The 16,388-nt window shown below is 44.3% G+C and overlaps 1 protein-coding gene across 1 annotated transcript in view; it reads left to right on the top strand.

Moving 5' to 3' along the window:
- LOC123743081 (teneurin-2) overlaps positions 1–15,945 on the top strand; it is a 191,101-nt gene extending 175,156 nt beyond the window's left edge. The window contains exon 4 of the mRNA XM_045717936.1: positions 15,745–15,945. Within this exon, the coding sequence (XP_045573892.1) occupies positions 15,745–15,929 (185 nt within the window). The 3' untranslated portion in view covers positions 15,930–15,945. The remainder of the gene's footprint in view (positions 1–15,744) is intronic.
- Positions 15,946–16,388: the final 443 nt, after the last annotated feature.

The raw sequence follows: 16,388 nt of genomic DNA, 5'->3' as shown, positions 1-16,388 counted from the left end.
TATAAATATAGGTTGTATTTGCAGTGGTCTCTCTCTCTCTCTCTCTCTCTCTCTCTCTCTCTCTCTTTCTCTCTACCCACCACTCTCTCTCTCTACCCACCACTCTCTCTCTCTCTCTCTCTCTCTCTCTCTCTCTCTCTCTCTCTCCCACTCTCTCTCTCTCTCTCTCTCTCTCTCTCTCTCTCTCTCTACCCACCACTCTCTCTCTCTCTCTCTCTCTCTCTCTCTCTCTCTCTCTCTCTCTCTCTACCCACCACTCTCTCTCTCTCTCTCTCTCTCTCTCTCTCTCTCTCTCTCTCTCTCTCTCTACCCACCACTCTCTCTCTCTCTCTCTCTCTCTCTCTCTCTCTCTCTCTCTCTCTCCCCCCCTCTCTCTCTACCCATCACTCTCTCTCTCTACCCACCACTCTCTCTCTCTCTCTGTCTCTCTCTCTCTCTCTACACACCACTCTCTCTCTCTCTCTCTCTCTCTCTCCCCCTCTCTCTCTCTACCCACCACTCTCTCTTTCTACCCACCACTCTCTCTCTCTCCCCCTCTCTCTCTCTACCCACCACTCTCTCTCTCTACCCACTACTCTCTCTCTCTCTCTTTCTCTCTCTCTCTCTCTACCCACCTCTCTCTCTCTCTCTCTCTCTCTACCCACCACTCTCTCTCTCTCTATCTCTCTCTCTACCCACCACTCTCTCTCTCTCTCTACCCACCACTCTCTCTCTTTCTCTCTCTCTACCCACCACTCTCTCTCTTTCTCTCTCTCTACCCACCACTCTCTCTCTCGCTCTCTCTCTCTCTACACATCTCTCTCGCTCTCTCTCTCTTTCTCTCTACCCACCACTCTCTCTCTCTCTCAATTCAATTCAATTCACTTTATTGGCATGACGTAACAATGTGCCTATTGCCAAAGCTTATTTTGGATATTTACAATATAAAAATAAATAAAAATGAGAATCAAAATTGTCAACAGGACAACAGTAACAACAATAACCAAGGGTCAAAATAACCATACATTCAACAATAACAATAAGCATACAGTAGAGGACATGTGCAGGTTTATTGGTCTACCAGACACTGTCCCTCAACTTATGGCAGGCAGCAATGTAGTGCGCTGCCAACACACAGCTCTCTGCAGCCTCCCCCAACAGGACGGGTAGCCTATCCTCATCAGAGAGGTCTTTGAAACCTTGAATAAGGGTTTCAAATTTGGGGAAATGACACTCTCTAATTGTTTTATATTTTTGACATTTTGTCAGGAAATGCAGCTCCGTCTCAGGTTCTGCTGTTGTGCAGTGGTTGCACAGCCTTTTCTCTACAGGGAGCCATGTTTTCCTGTGTCTACCCTTCTCAATGGCAAGGCTGTGCTCACTGAGCCTGTACTTTGTCAAGGTTTTTCTAAGGTTTTGATCAGTAACCATGGTCAAATATTTAGCCATGGTGTACTGTCGATTTAGGGCCAGATAGTACTGCATTTTGCTTTGTGTTTGTGCTTGTGTTTCCCAATAAGCAATGTAGTTTTGTTTTGACTGTGTTGTAATTTAGTTTATTCTGATTGATTGGATGTTCTGGTCCTGAGGCTTCAGTGTGTTAGTAGAACAGGTTTGTGAACTCAGCCCCAGGACCAGCTGGATGAGGGGACTCTTTTCTTTGCTCAGCTCTTGGCATTACAGGGCTTGGAAATGATATGAGAGGGGGTCACTGTATTTTCGATGTTTCCAAAACTTAATTGCTCTTTTTTGAGTTTTTATTATTAGTGGATATTGGCCTAATTCTGCCCTGCATGCATTGTTTGTAGTTTTCCTCTGGACACGTAGGAGAATCTTACAGAACTCTGCATGTAGGGTTTCAATGGGGTGTTTGTCCCATTTGATGAAATCTTGTTTTGCAAGTGGACCCCACACCTCGCTGCCATAAAGTGCAATTGGTTCAATGACATATTCAATTTGTTTTAGCCAAATTTTAATAGGTATTTCAAATGGAATTTGCTTTTTAATGGCGTAGAATGCCCTGCGTGCTTTCTCTCTCAGTTCATTCACTGCCTCATTAAGGTGTCCAGTTGAGCTTATTTTTAAACCTAAGTAATTGTAGTGTGTACAGTACTCTATATATTTTGTACCAATTGAGAACTTTGGTCTAATTCCCTGAGATCTGGATCTTCTCTGGAAAATCATTATTTTAGTATTTTTGGGGTTTACTGCCACTGCTCTCTCTCTCTCTCTCTCTCTCTCTCTACCCACCACTTTCTCTCTACCCACCACTCTCTCTCTCTTTCTCTCTCTCTCTCTCTCTCTCTCTCTCTCTCTCTCTCTCTCTCTCTCTCTCTCTCTCTCTCTCTCTCTCTCTCTCTCCGCACCACTTTCTCTCTACCCACCACTCTCTCTCTCTTTCTCTCTCTCTCTCTCTCTCTCTCTCTCTCTCTCTACCCACCACTCTCACTCTCGCTCTCTCTCCCTACACACCTCTTTCTCTCTCTCTACCCACCACTCTCTCTCTCTCTCTCTACACACCTCTCTCTCTCTCTCTCTCTCTCAAACAACCGTTAGTAGTAGACAGTAACGGAAATACATTTTTCATGTTCTGTATCTAAGCTGGGTCTTTAAAAAGTTTTTACCCCAGCTAGGGTTGCAAAATAACAGTAACATTTCAAAATGTCCCTTGTATTCCAGAATTCCAGGATTTCCCTGCCGATTCCCTCGCGATTCTGGGAAACTTCCAACCAGGATTTCACCAAAACCTAGACATTTTGGGAAAGTCATCCCTGCAGATTATGTTTCTGTGTTGGCCCTATCAATTTACTAAGTCCATTTCTGCTGGTGGACCAAAGACAGCTACTCCCTGTTGTGTCCCTTGGGGTCCCTGTCTGGTGGTGGCCTCTAGATGGGCTCTGGTTGGATCAGGTCTGGCCTGGTTGTGTTGCTACCTGATTGAGTGTGAAGACTGTGATGCAGGCAGGCCAGGGTGAGAAGTGCTATATAGTGTTATAACAGACTGTGATGCAGGCAGGCCAGGGTGAGAAGTGCTATATAGTGTTATAACAGACTGTGATGCAGGCAGGCCAGGGTGAGAAGTGCTATATAGTGTTATAACAGACTGTGATGCAGGCAGGCCAGGGTGAGAAGTGCTATATAGTGTTATAACAGACTGTGATGCAGGCAGTTCAGGGTGAGAAGTGCTATATAGTGTTATAACAGACTGTGATGCAGGCAGGCCAGGGTGAGAAGTGCTATATAGTGTTATCACAGACTGTGATGAAGGCAGGCCAGGGTGAGAAGTGCTATATAGTGTCATAACAGACTGTGGTGCAGGCAGGCCAGGGTGAGAAGTGCTATATAGTGTTATAACAGACTGTGATGCAGGCAGACCAGGGTGAGAAGTGCTATATAGTGTTATCACAGACTGTGATGCAGGCAGGCCAGGGTGAGAAGTGCTATATAGTGTTATAACAGACTGTGATGCAGGCAGGCCAGTGTGATGTCGTGTCTTTGGCTATGCCGGATTAAGTGATATGACATGCTAACCTATAAAATCCTTTCTCTGTAATTAATATTACCTGATTAAGCTAATCATGTAAATGGAATTAACCAGAAAGTCGGGGCACCACGGAAGAACGTTTATAGAGCCGTTATCTTCCAAATAAACTCTTAAAATACTTAGTCATATTTTACATCGATAGCAGTCAATATTAACCCTTATCTTATTTTCAGTCTCATAATGAAAGTTGTAAATTCTTGGCTATCTTCACGGACCCTGGCTAACAAGTTGAATTAGCAATACAAAATTGGGTTTAATTATTTATTTACTAAATACCTAAACTAATCACACAGAATTACATATACACAGAATACAAATGATGTCATACAGAAAATGTCCTGGTGGACGGAACCTGTATCATGGCTGGTTAGACAAAGGAAAGGGGGTTGGGCTTGAATGAAAGAGCGGGAAGACTTAGGAACGAAGAAACAGCAGCTATGCTATCGTAAATACATTATCTTATGCATTCTAAATTACCGCCCATTTGGAAAAGGAAAATGCAATAAATATTTACTCTGAGCTGCGCTTCGGTAGATTGGTCGTAGCTGCTGGCCGGGTTGGCCAACAGATCTTCCTGTCCTCGGAAGAATGTCTCTGGTGGTAAATTGGATACGCGGTGGTATCTTCGTCCGTCTGTTAGACTGAATCCGTTGTCCGTCCTTTCCTAGCCCCCGTCTACAGCGGCCGCTGCTAACTCAACGGCTAGGAAGTATCAGTTCTGTAGTGAATAAGCTCAAAGTTCATACCATTCGCCACCAAAGCTCACGCCGAGGTTGGCTTAGTTCTGTACTTGACGTGTGTCCTTCTAACGTAGAGGCTGCAGACCTCACATACTGGAACCTGTGGTTATCTTTTCATCAAAGGCTTATATAGTGGAGAGCTTGAAGGATGTGTTTCATCGTTTATAACCCCTGTCTCTTCACAGGGGTGGGCCACTGATCAAGCAGGGCACTTTCCTTATGAAAACCCAATTCTCTCATTTGGAAGCTAAAATTACATTTAATCTCCTAACAAACAATTTCAATATCAAACATTTCAATTGCATAACAATTCCATGTGACTCTGATAACTAGAGGGTGTATACTTTCCCAGGTACAGTTTATGTCGTCCTGTCATCAGTCATAATGTCTCAGATGACAACTGAAATGAAATCCATACTCATTACGTTATCAAGCATATTTCCAACTGGTTTTATTACCAAAATATGGTTCCTTTTCCCCATTTGTTTGATGTTCCCAGACTCTCTATATTTAACACAGGCTATTCAAGTCCTTCAGTAGGGTCAGAGAGGGGATGGGAGAAAGGTATTTATGGGGGGGGGGGGGGGGTCATAAACCTTACCCACAGGCCAAAGTCATGACAGTGAGAAGTGCTATATAGTGTTATAACAGACTGTGATGCAGGCAGGCCAGGGTGAGAAGTGCTATATAGTGTTATAACAGACTGTGATGCAGGCAGGCCAGGGTGAGAAGTGCTATATAGTGTTATAACAGACTGTGATGCAGGCAGGCCAGGGTGAGAAGTGCTATATAGTGTTATAACAGACTGTGATGCAGGCAGGCCATGGTGAGAAGTGCTATATAGTGTTATAACAGACTGTGATGAAGGCAGACCAGGGTGAGAAGTGCTATATAGTGTTATAACAGACTGTGATGCAGGCAGGCCAGGGTGAGAAGTGCTATATAGTGTTATCACAGACTGTGATGAAGGCAGGCCAGGGTGAGAAGTGCTATATAGTGTCATAACAGACTGTGATGCAGGCAGGCCAGGGTGAGAAGTGCTATATAGTGTTATAACAGACTGTGATGCAGGCAGGCCAGGGTGAGAAGTGCTATATAGTGTTATAACAGACTGTGGTGCAGGCAGGCCAGGGTGAGAAGTGCTATATAGTGTTATAACAGACTGTGATGCAGGCAGACCAGGGTGAGAAGTGCTATATAGTGTTATCACAGACTGTGATGCAGGCAGGCCAGGGTGAGAAGTGCTATATAGTGTTATAACAGACTGTGATGCAGGCAGAGCAGGGTGAGAAGTCCTATATAGTGTTATAACAGACTGTGATGCAGGCAGGCCAGTGTGATGTCGTGTCTTTGGCTATGCCGGATTAAGTGATATGACATGCTAACCTATAAAATCCTTTCTCTGTAATTAATATTACCTGATTAAGCTAATCATGTAAATGGAATTAACCAGAATGTCGGGGCACCACGGAAGAACGTTTATAGAGCCGTTATCTTCCAAATAAACTCTTAAAATACTTAGTCATATTTTACATCGATAGCAGTCAATATTAACCCTTATCTTATTTTCAGTCTCATAATGAAAGTTGTAAATTCTTGGCTATCTTCACGAACCCTGGCTAACAAGTTGAATTAGCAATACAAAATTGGGTTTAATTATTTATTTACTAAATACCTAAACTAATCACACAGAATTACATATACACAGAATACAAATGATGTCATACAGAAAATGTCCTGGTGGACGGAACCTGTATCATGGCTGGTTAGACAAAGGAAAGGGGGTTGGGCTTGAATGAAAGAGCGGGAAGACTTAGGAACGAAGAAACAGCAGCTATGCTATCGTAAATACATTATCTTATGCATTCTAAATTACCGCCCATTTGGAAAAGGAAAATGCAATAAATATTTACTCTGAGCTGCGCTTCGGTAGATTGGTCGTAGCTGCTGGCCGGGTTGGCCAACAGATCTTCCTGTCCTCGGAAGAATGTCTCTGGTGGTAAATTGGATACGTGGTGGTATCTTCGTCCGTCTGTTAGACTGAATCCGTCGTCCGTCCTTTCCTAGCCCCCGTCTACAGCGGCCGCTGCTAACTCAACGGCTAGGAAGTATCAGTTCTGTAGTGAATAAGCTCAAAGTTCATACCATTCGCCACCAAAGCTCACGCCGAGGTTGGCTTAGTTCTGTACTTGACGTGTGTCCTTCTAACGTAGAGGCTGCAGACCTCACATACTGGAACCTGTGGTTATCTTTTCATCAAAGGCTTATATAGTGGAGAGCTTGAAGGATGTGTTTCATCGTTTATAACCCCTGTCTCTTCACAGGGGTGGGCCACTGATCAAGCAGGGCACTTTCCTTATGAAAACCCAATTCTGTCATTTGGAAGCTAAAATTACATTTAATCTCCTAACAAACAATTTCAATATCAAACATTTCAATTGCATAACAATTCCATGTGACTCTGATAACTAGAGGGTGTATACTTTCTCAGATACAGTTTATGTCGTCCTGTCATCAGTCATAATGTCTCAGATGACAACTGAAATGAAATCCATACTCACTACGTTATCAAGCATATTTCCAACTGGTTTTATTACCAAAATATGGTTCCTTTTCCCCATTTGTTTGATGTTCCCAGACTCTCTATATTTAACACAGGCTATTCAAGTCCTTCAGTAGGGTCAGAGAGGGGAAGGGAGAAAGGTATTTATGGGGGGGGGGGGGTCATAAACCTTACCCACAGGCCAACGTCATGACAGTGAGAAGTGCTATATAGTGTTATAACAGACTGTGATGCAGGCAGGCCAGGGTGAGAAGTGCTATATAGTGTTATAACAGACTGTGATGCAGGCAGGCCAGGGTGAGAAGTGCTATATAGTGTTATAACAGACTGTGATGCAGGCAGGCCAGGGTGAGAAGTGCTATATAGTGTTATAACAGACTGTGATGCAGGCAGGCCAGGGTGAGAAGTGCTATATAGTGTTATAACAGACTGTGATGAAGGCAGACCAGGGTGAGAAGTGCTATATAGTGTTATAACAGACTGTGATGCAGGCAGGCCAGGGTGAGAAGTGCTATATAGTGTTATCACAGACTGTGATGAAGGCAGGCCAGGGTGAGAAGTGCTATATAGTGTTATAACAGACTGTGATGCAGGCAGGCCAGGGTGAGAAGTGCTATATAGTGTTATAACAGACTGTGATGCAGGCATACCAGGGTGAGAAGTGCTATATAGTGTTATAACAGACTGTGATGCAGGCAGGCCAGGGTGAGAAGTGCTATATAGTGTTATAACAGACTGTGATGCAGGCAGGCCAGGGTGAGAAGTGCTATATAGTGTTATCACAGACTGTGATGAAGGCAGGCCAGGGTGAGAAGTGCTATATAGTGTTATAACAGACTGTGATGCAGGCAGGCCAGGGTGAGAAGTGCTATATAGTGTTATAACAGACTGTGATGCAGGCATACCAGGGTGAGAAGTGCTATATAGTGTTATAACAGACTGTGATGCAGGCAGGCCAGGGTGAGAAGTGCTATATAGTGTTATAACAGACTGTGATGCAGGCAGACCAGGGTGAGAAGTGCTATATAGTGTTATAACAGACTGTGATGCAGGCAGACCAGGGTGAGAAGTGCTATATAGTGTTATAACAGACTGTGATGCAGGCAGACCAGGGTGAGAAGTGCTATATAGTGTTATAACAGACTGTGATGCAGGCAGGCCAGGGTGAGAAGTGCTATATAGTGTTATAACAGACTGTGATGCAGGCAGGCCAGGGTGAGAAGTGCTATATAGTGTTATAACAGGTCCTATAGAGGTATTTTTTCTTTAGTTGTTTACCTTTATTTAACTGGGCAAGTAAGACGACCTACCACGGCAAAACCCTCCCCTAACCCGGACAACCCTGGGCCATATGTGCGCCGCCATATTGTGGACGCCCGATCACGGACGGTTCTGATAGAGCCCGGGATCGAACCAGGGTCTGTTGTGACGCCTCTAGCACTGAGATGCAGTGCCTTAGACCGCTGCGCCACTCGGGAGCCACAGAAAGTTACTGAGAGGCCTGTAACGACAGACTTAAATACACACACCTACACACACATACTGAAGCACACACACCACACACATCCACTTTATGTATTAAACGACACATCAACAGCAGTTCTCTCTGACTCAGGTCGTTGAGGAATGGAGGGTAGCAGACGATAAACCTCCTTAATAACAGTGTGCTGCTGTACAGCAACGTTTTGATCTGAACAGACAGAGAGAGAGCAGGGAGATTTATGTACATGATCAGAACAGACAGAGAGAGATAAAGAGGGGGATTTGTGTACATGATCAGAACAGACAGAGAGAGAGAAAGAGGGGGATTTGTGTATGTGATCAGAACAGACAGAGAGAGAGAAAGAGAGAAGGGGGATTTGTGTACATGATCAGAACAGACAGAGAGAGAAAGAGAGAAGGGGGATTTGTGTATGTGATCAGAACAGACAGAGAGAGAGAGAGAAAGAGAGAAGGGGGATTTGTGAACGTGATCAGAACAGACAGAGAGAGAAAGAGGGGGATTTATGTACGTGATCAGAACAGACAGAGAGAGAGAAAGAGGGGGATTTGTGTACGTGATCAGAACAGACAGAGAGAAAGAGGGGGATTTGTGTACATGATCAGAACAGACAGAGAGAGAGAAAGAGGGGGATTTGTGTACGTGATCAGAACAGACAGAGAGAAAGAGAGAAAGGGGATTTGTGTATGTGATCAGAACAGACAGAGAGAGAAAGAGGGGGATTTGTGTATGTGATCAGAACAGACAGAGAGAAAGAGGGGGATTTGTGTACATGATCAGAACAGACAGAGAGAGAGAAAGAGGGGGATTTGTGTATGTGATCAGAACAGATAGAGAGAGAGAAAGAGGGGGATTTGTGTACATGATCAGAACAGACAGAGAGAGAAAGAGGGGGATTTGTGTATGTGATCAGAACAGACAGAGAGAAGGAGAGAAAGGGGATTTGTGTATGTGATCAGAACAGACAGAGAGAGAGAAAGAGGGGGATTTGTGTACATGATCAGAACAGACAGAGAGAGAAAGAGGGGGATTTGTGTATGTGATCAGAACAGACAGAGAGAAAGAGAGAAGGGGGATTTGTGTACATGATCAGAACAGACAGAGAGAGAGAAAGAGGGGGATTTGTGTATGTGATCAGAACAGACAGGGAGAGAGAAAGAGGGGGATTTGTGTACATGATCAGAACAGACAGAGAGAGAAAGAGGGGGATTTGTGTATGTGATCAGAACAGACAGAGAGAAAGAGAGAAGGGGGATTTATGTACATGATCAGAACAGACAGAGAGAGAGAAAGAGGGGGATTTGTGTATGTGATCAGAACAGACAGAGAGAAAGAGAGAAGGGGGATTTATGTACATGATCAGAACAGACAGAGAGAGAAAGAGGGGGATTTGTGTACATGATCAGAACAGACAGAGAGAGAGAAAGAGGGGGATTTGTGTACGTGATCAGAACAGACAGAGAGAGAAAGAGGGGGATTTGTGTATGTGATCAGAACAGACAGAGAGAGAGAAAGAGAGAAGGGGGATTTGTGTATGTGATCAGAACAGACAGAGAGAGAAAGAGGGGGATTTGTGTACGTGATCAGAACAGACAGAGAGAGAGAAAGAGGGGGATTTATGTACGTGATCAGAACAGACAGAGAGAGAAAGAGGGGGATTTGTGTATGTGATCAGAACAGACAGAGAGAGAAAGAGGGGGATTTGTGTATGTGATCAGAACAGACAGAGAGAAAGAGAGAAGGGGGATTTGTGTATGTGATCAGAACAGACAGAGAGAGAGAAAGAGGGGGATTTGTGTACGTGATCAGAACAGACAGAGAGAGAGAAAGAGGGGGATTTGTGTACATGATCAGAACAGACAGAGAGAGAAAGAGGGGGATTTGTGTATGTGATCAGAACAGACAGAGAGAGAGAAAGAGGGGGATTTGTGTACGTGATCAGAACAGACAGAGAGAGAGAAAGAGGGGGATTTGTGTACGTGATCAGAACAGACAGACAGAGAGAAAGAGGGGGATTTGTGTACATGGTCTGAACAGACAGAGAGAGAGAAAGAGGGGGATTTGTGTATATGATCAGAACAGACAGAGAGAGAAAGAGGGGGATTTGTGTATGTGATCAGAACAGACAGAGAGAAAGAGAGAAGGGGGATTTGTGTACATGATCAGAACAGACAGAGAGAGAGAAAGAGGGGGATTTGTGTATGTGATCAGAACAGATAGAGAGAGAGAAAGAGGGGGATTTGTGTACATGATCAGAACAGACAGAGAGAAAGAGGGGGATTTGTGTACATGATCAGAACAGACAGAGAGAGAAAGAGGGGGATTTGTGTATGTGATCAGAACAGACAGAGAGAAAGAGAGAAAGGGGATTTGTGTATGTGATCAGAACAGACAGAGAGAGAAAGAGGGGGATTTGTGTACATGATCAGAACAGACAGAGAGAGAAAGAGGGGGATTTGTGTATGTGATCAGAACAGACAGAGAGAAAGAGAGAAAGGGGATTTGTGTATGTGATCAGAACAGACAGAGAGAGAAAGAGGGGGATTTGTGTACATGATCAGAACAGATAGAGAGAGAAAGAGGGGGATTTGTGTACATGATCAGAACAGACAGAGAGAGAGAAAGAGGGGGATTTGTGTATGTGATCAGAACAGACAGAGAGAGAGAAAGAGGGGGATTTGTGTATGTGATCAGAACAGATAGAGAGAGATAAAGAGGGGGATTTGTGTACATGATCAGAACAGACAGAGAGAGAGAAAGAGGGGGATTTGTGTACATGATCAGAACAGACAGAGAGAGAAAGAGGGGGATTTGTGTATGTGATCAGAACAGACAGAGAGAAAGAGAGAAGGGGGATTTATGTACATGATCAGAACAGACAGAGAGAGAGAAAGAGGGGGATTTGTGTACATGATCAGAACAGACAGAGAGAGAAAGAGGGGTATTTGTGTATGTGATCAGAACAGACAGAGAGAAAGAGAGAAAGGGGATTTGTGTATGTGATCAGAACAGACAGAGAGAGAGAAAGAGGGGGATTTGTGTACATGATCAGAACAGACAGAGAGAGAAAGAGGGGGATTTGTGTATGTGATCAGAACAGACAGAGAGAGAAAGAGGGGGATTTGTGTATGTGATCAGAACAGACAGAGAGAAAGAGAGAAGGGGGATTTGTGTACATGATCAGAACAGACAGAGAGAGAGAAAGAGGGGGATTTGTGTATGTGATCAGAACAGATAGAGAGAGAGAAAGAGGGGGATTTGTGTACATGATCAGAACAGACAGAGAGAAAGAGGGGGATTTGTGTACATGATCAGAACAGACAGAGAGAGAAAGAGGGGGATTTGTGTATGTGATCAGAACAGACAGAGAGAAAGAGAGAAAGGGGATTTGTGTATGTGATCAGAACAGACAGAGAGAGAAAGAGGGGGATTTGTGTACATGATCAGAACAGACAGAGAGAGAAAGAGGGGGATTTGTGTATGTGATCAGAACAGACAGAGAGAAAGAGAGAAAGGGGATTTGTGTATGTGATCAGAACAGACAGAGAGAGAAAGAGGGGGATTTGTGTACATGATCAGAACAGATAGAGAGAGAAAGAGGGGGATTTGTGTACATGATCAGAACAGACAGAGAGAGAGAAAGAGGGGGATTTGTGTATGTGATCAGAACAGACAGAGAGAGAGAAAGAGGGGGATTTGTGTACGTGATCAGAACAGACAGAGAGAAAGAGAGAAAGGGGATTTGTGTATGTGATCAGAACAGACAGAGAGAGAAAGAGGGGGATTTGTGTATGTGATCAGAACAGACAGAGAGAAAGAGGGGGATTTGTGTACATGATCAGAACAGACAGAGAGAGAGAAAGAGGGGGATTTGTGTATGTGATCAGAACAGATAGAGAGAGAGAAAGAGGGGGATTTGTGTACATGATCAGAACAGACAGAGAGAGAAAGAGGGGGATTTGTGTATGTGATCAGAACAGACAGAGAGAAAGAGAGAAAGGGGATTTGTGTATGTGATCAGAACAGACAGAGAGAGAGAAAGAGGGGGATTTGTGTACATGATCAGAACAGACAGAGAGAGAAAGAGGGGGATTTGTGTATGTGATCAGAACAGACAGAGAGAAAGAGAGAAGGGGGATTTGTGTACATGATCAGAACAGACAGAGAGAGAGAAAGAGGGGGATTTGTGTATGTGATCAGAACAGACAGGGAGAGAGAAAGAGGGGGATTTGTGTACATGATCAGAACAGACAGAGAGAGAAAGAGGGGGATTTGTGTATGTGATCAGAACAGACAGAGAGAAAGAGAGAAGGGGGATTTATGTACATGATCAGAACAGACAGAGAGAGAGAAAGAGGGGGATTTGTGTATGTGATCAGAACAGACAGAGAGAAAGAGAGAAGGGGGATTTATGTACATGATCAGAACAGACAGAGAGAGAAAGAGGGGGATTTGTGTACATGATCAGAACAGACAGAGAGAGAGAAAGAGGGGGATTTGTGTACGTGATCAGAACAGACAGAGAGAGAAAGAGGGGGATTTGTGTATGTGATCAGAACAGACAGAGAGAGAGAAAGAGAGAAGGGGGATTTGTGTATGTGATCAGAACAGACAGAGAGAGAAAGAGGGGGATTTGTGTACGTGATCAGAACAGACAGAGAGAGAGAAAGAGGGGGATTTATGTACGTGATCAGAACAGACAGAGAGAGAAAGAGGGGGATTTGTGTATGTGATCAGAACAGACAGAGAGAGAAAGAGGGGGGATTTGTGTATGTGATCAGAACAGACAGAGAGAAAGAGAGAAGGGGGATTTGTGTATGTGATCAGAACAGACAGAGAGAGAGAAAGAGGGGGATTTGTGTACGTGATCAGAACAGACAGAGAGAGAGAAAGAGGGGGATTTGTGTACATGATCAGAACAGACAGAGAGAGAAAGAGGGGGATTTGTGTATGTGATCAGAACAGACAGAGAGAGAGAAAGAGGGGGATTTGTGTACGTGATCAGAACAGACAGAGAGAGAGAAAGAGGGGGATTTGTGTACGTGATCAGAACAGACAGACAGAGAGAAAGAGGGGATTTGTGTACATGGTCTGAACAGACAGAGAGAGAGAAAGAGGGGGATTTGTGTATATGATCAGAACAGACAGAGAGAGAAAGAGGGGGATTTGTGTATGTGATCAGAACAGACAGAGAGAAAGAGAGAAGGGGGATTTGTGTACATGATCAGAACAGACAGAGAGAGAGAAAGAGGGGGATTTGTGTATGTGATCAGAACAGATAGAGAGAGAGAAAGAGGGGGATTTGTGTACATGATCAGAACAGACAGAGAGAAAGAGGGGGATTTGTGTACATGATCAGAACAGACAGAGAGAGAAAGAGGGGGATTTGTGTATGTGATCAGAACAGACAGAGAGAAAGAGAGAAAGGGGATTTGTGTATGTGATCAGAACAGACAGAGAGAGAAAGAGGGGGATTTGTGTACATGATCAGAACAGACAGAGAGAGAAAGAGGGGGATTTGTGTATGTGATCAGAACAGACAGAGAGAAAGAGAGAAAGGGGATTTGTGTATGTGATCAGAACAGACAGAGAGAGAAAGAGGGGGATTTGTGTACATGATCAGAACAGATAGAGAGAGAAAGAGGGGGATTTGTGTACATGATCAGAACAGACAGAGAGAGAGAAAGAGGGGGATTTGTGTATGTGATCAGAACAGACAGAGAGAGAGAAAGAGGGGGATTTGTGTATGTGATCAGAACAGATAGAGAGAGAGAAAGAGGGGGATTTGTGTACATGATCAGAACAGACAGAGAGAGAAAGAGGGGGATTTGTGTATGTGATCAGAACAGACAGAGAGAGAAAGAGGGGGATTTGTGTATGTGATCAGAACAGACAGAGAGAAAGAGAGAAGGGGGATTTGTGTACATGATCAGAACAGACAGAGAGAGAGAAAGAGGGGGATTTGTGTATGTGATCAGAACAGATAGAGAGAGAGAAAGAGGGGGATTTGTGTACATGATCAGAACAGACAGAGAAAGAGGGGGATTTGTGTACATGATCAGAACAGACAGAGAGAGAAAGAGGGGGATTTGTGTATGTGATCAGAACAGACAGAGAGAAAGAGAGAAAGGGGATTTGTGTATGTGATCAGAACAGACAGAGAGAGAAAGAGGGGGATTTGTGTACATGATCAGAACAGACAGAGAGAGAAAGAGGGGGATTTGTGTATGTGATCAGAACAGACAGAGAGAAAGAGAGAAAGGGGATTTGTGTATGTGATCAGAACAGACAGAGAGAGAAAGAGGGGGATTTGTGTACATGATCAGAACAGACAGAGAGAGACAGAGGGGGTTTTGTGTATATGATCAGAACAGACAGAGAGAGAGAAAGAGGGGGATTTGTGTATGTGATCAGAACAGACAGAGAGAGAGAAAGAGGGGGATTTGTGTATGTGATCAGAACAGATAGAGAGAGATAAAGAGGGGGGATTTGTGTACATGATCAGAACAGACAGAGAGAGAGAAAGAGGGGGATTTGTGTACATGATCAGAACAGACAGAGAGAGAAAGAGGGGGATTTGTGTATGTGATCAGAACAGACAGAGAGAAAGAGAGAAGGGGGATTTATGTACATGATCAGAACAGACAGAGAGAGAGAAAGAGGGGGATTTGTGTACATGATCAGAACAGACAGAGAGAGAAAGAGGGGGATTTGTGTATGTGATCAGAACAGACAGAGAGAAAGAGAGAAAGGGGATTTGTGTATGTGATCAGAACAGACAGAGAGAGAGAAAGAGGGGGATTTGTGTACATGATCAGAACAGACAGAGAGAGAAAGAGGGGGATTTGTGTATGTGATCAGAACAGACAGAGAGAGAGAGAAGGGGGATTTATGTACATGATCAGAACAGACAGAGAGAAAGAGGGGGATTTGTGTACATGGTCTGAACAGACAGAGAGAGAGAAAGAGGGGGATTTGTGTACATGATCAGAACAGACAGAGAGAAAGAGGGGGATTTGTGTACATGATCAGAACAGACAGAGAGAGAGAAAGAGGGGGATTTGTGTACATGGTCTGAACAGACAGAGAGAGATAAAGAGGGGGATTTGTGTACGTGATGAGAACAGACAGAGAGAGAGAAAGAGGTGGATTTGTGTACATGATCAGAACAGTGTGGAGGAGGGCAGTGTTTTTGTGCAGCGTGCATACAAGTGCTGTGTGTGTGGACGTGGGTGTGTGTGATTTAATTGTATTTGTGTGTGTGTGTATGTGTGTGTATGTGTGTTTGTGTGCTTGTACAGTTTACATGTTTGTCTGTTTCTGTCTTTCTGTCTTTCTGACTGTCATGTTGCTGCATGCTTATCTTATAGTTTTCCTGTTCTGTCTTTCTGTCTTTCCTTCGCTCCCCCTCTCCCAGCATACCTGGAGGATGATGAGGATGAAGAGCCATACGGTGACCGTATCATCAGTAAGTCTCACTGTGCGAGCGTGTGTGTCTACAACAGTCTTCTCTCTCCATGTGAACGTTTTCCTTCCTTCAGACAGATAACGTGTTGCAGCTTGTTTGGGGTTTGTCCTTCAGTAAAGCGTATTAGTCTGTGAGTGTGTCTGTGAGTGTGTCTGTGAGTGTCTGTGAGTGTGTCTGTGAGTGTATGTGAGTGTGTCTGTGAGTGTCTGTGAGTGTCTCTGTGAGTGTCTGTGAGTGTCTGTGAGTGTGTCTGAGTGGCTGTGAGTGGCTGTGAGTGGCTGTGAGTGTCTGTGAGTGTCTGTGAGTGAGTGTGTGAGTGTCTGTGAGTGTCTGTGTCTGTGAGTGTCTGTGAGTGTCTGTGCGTGTGTCTGTGAGTGTCTGTGAGTGTGCCTGTGAGTGGCTGTGTGTGTGTCTGTGAGTGGCTGTGTGTGTCTGTGAGTGAGTGTGTCTGTGAGTGTCTGTGAGTGTCTGTGCGTGTGTCTGTGCGTGTGTCTGTGAGTGTCTGTGAGTGTCTGTGCGTGTCTCTGTGAGTGTCTGTGAGTGTCTGTGAGTGTGTCTGAGTGGCTGTGAGTGGCTGTGAGTGGCTGTGAGTG

Source organism: Salmo salar, chromosome ssa05 (genome assembly GCF_905237065.1).
Source record: "Salmo salar chromosome ssa05, Ssal_v3.1, whole genome shotgun sequence".
In the NCBI taxonomy this organism is placed as follows: domain Eukaryota; kingdom Metazoa; phylum Chordata; class Actinopteri; order Salmoniformes; family Salmonidae; genus Salmo; species Salmo salar.
The sequence above is the reverse complement of the archived record's forward strand: the minus strand, read 5'-3'. Positions and strand labels throughout refer to the sequence as shown.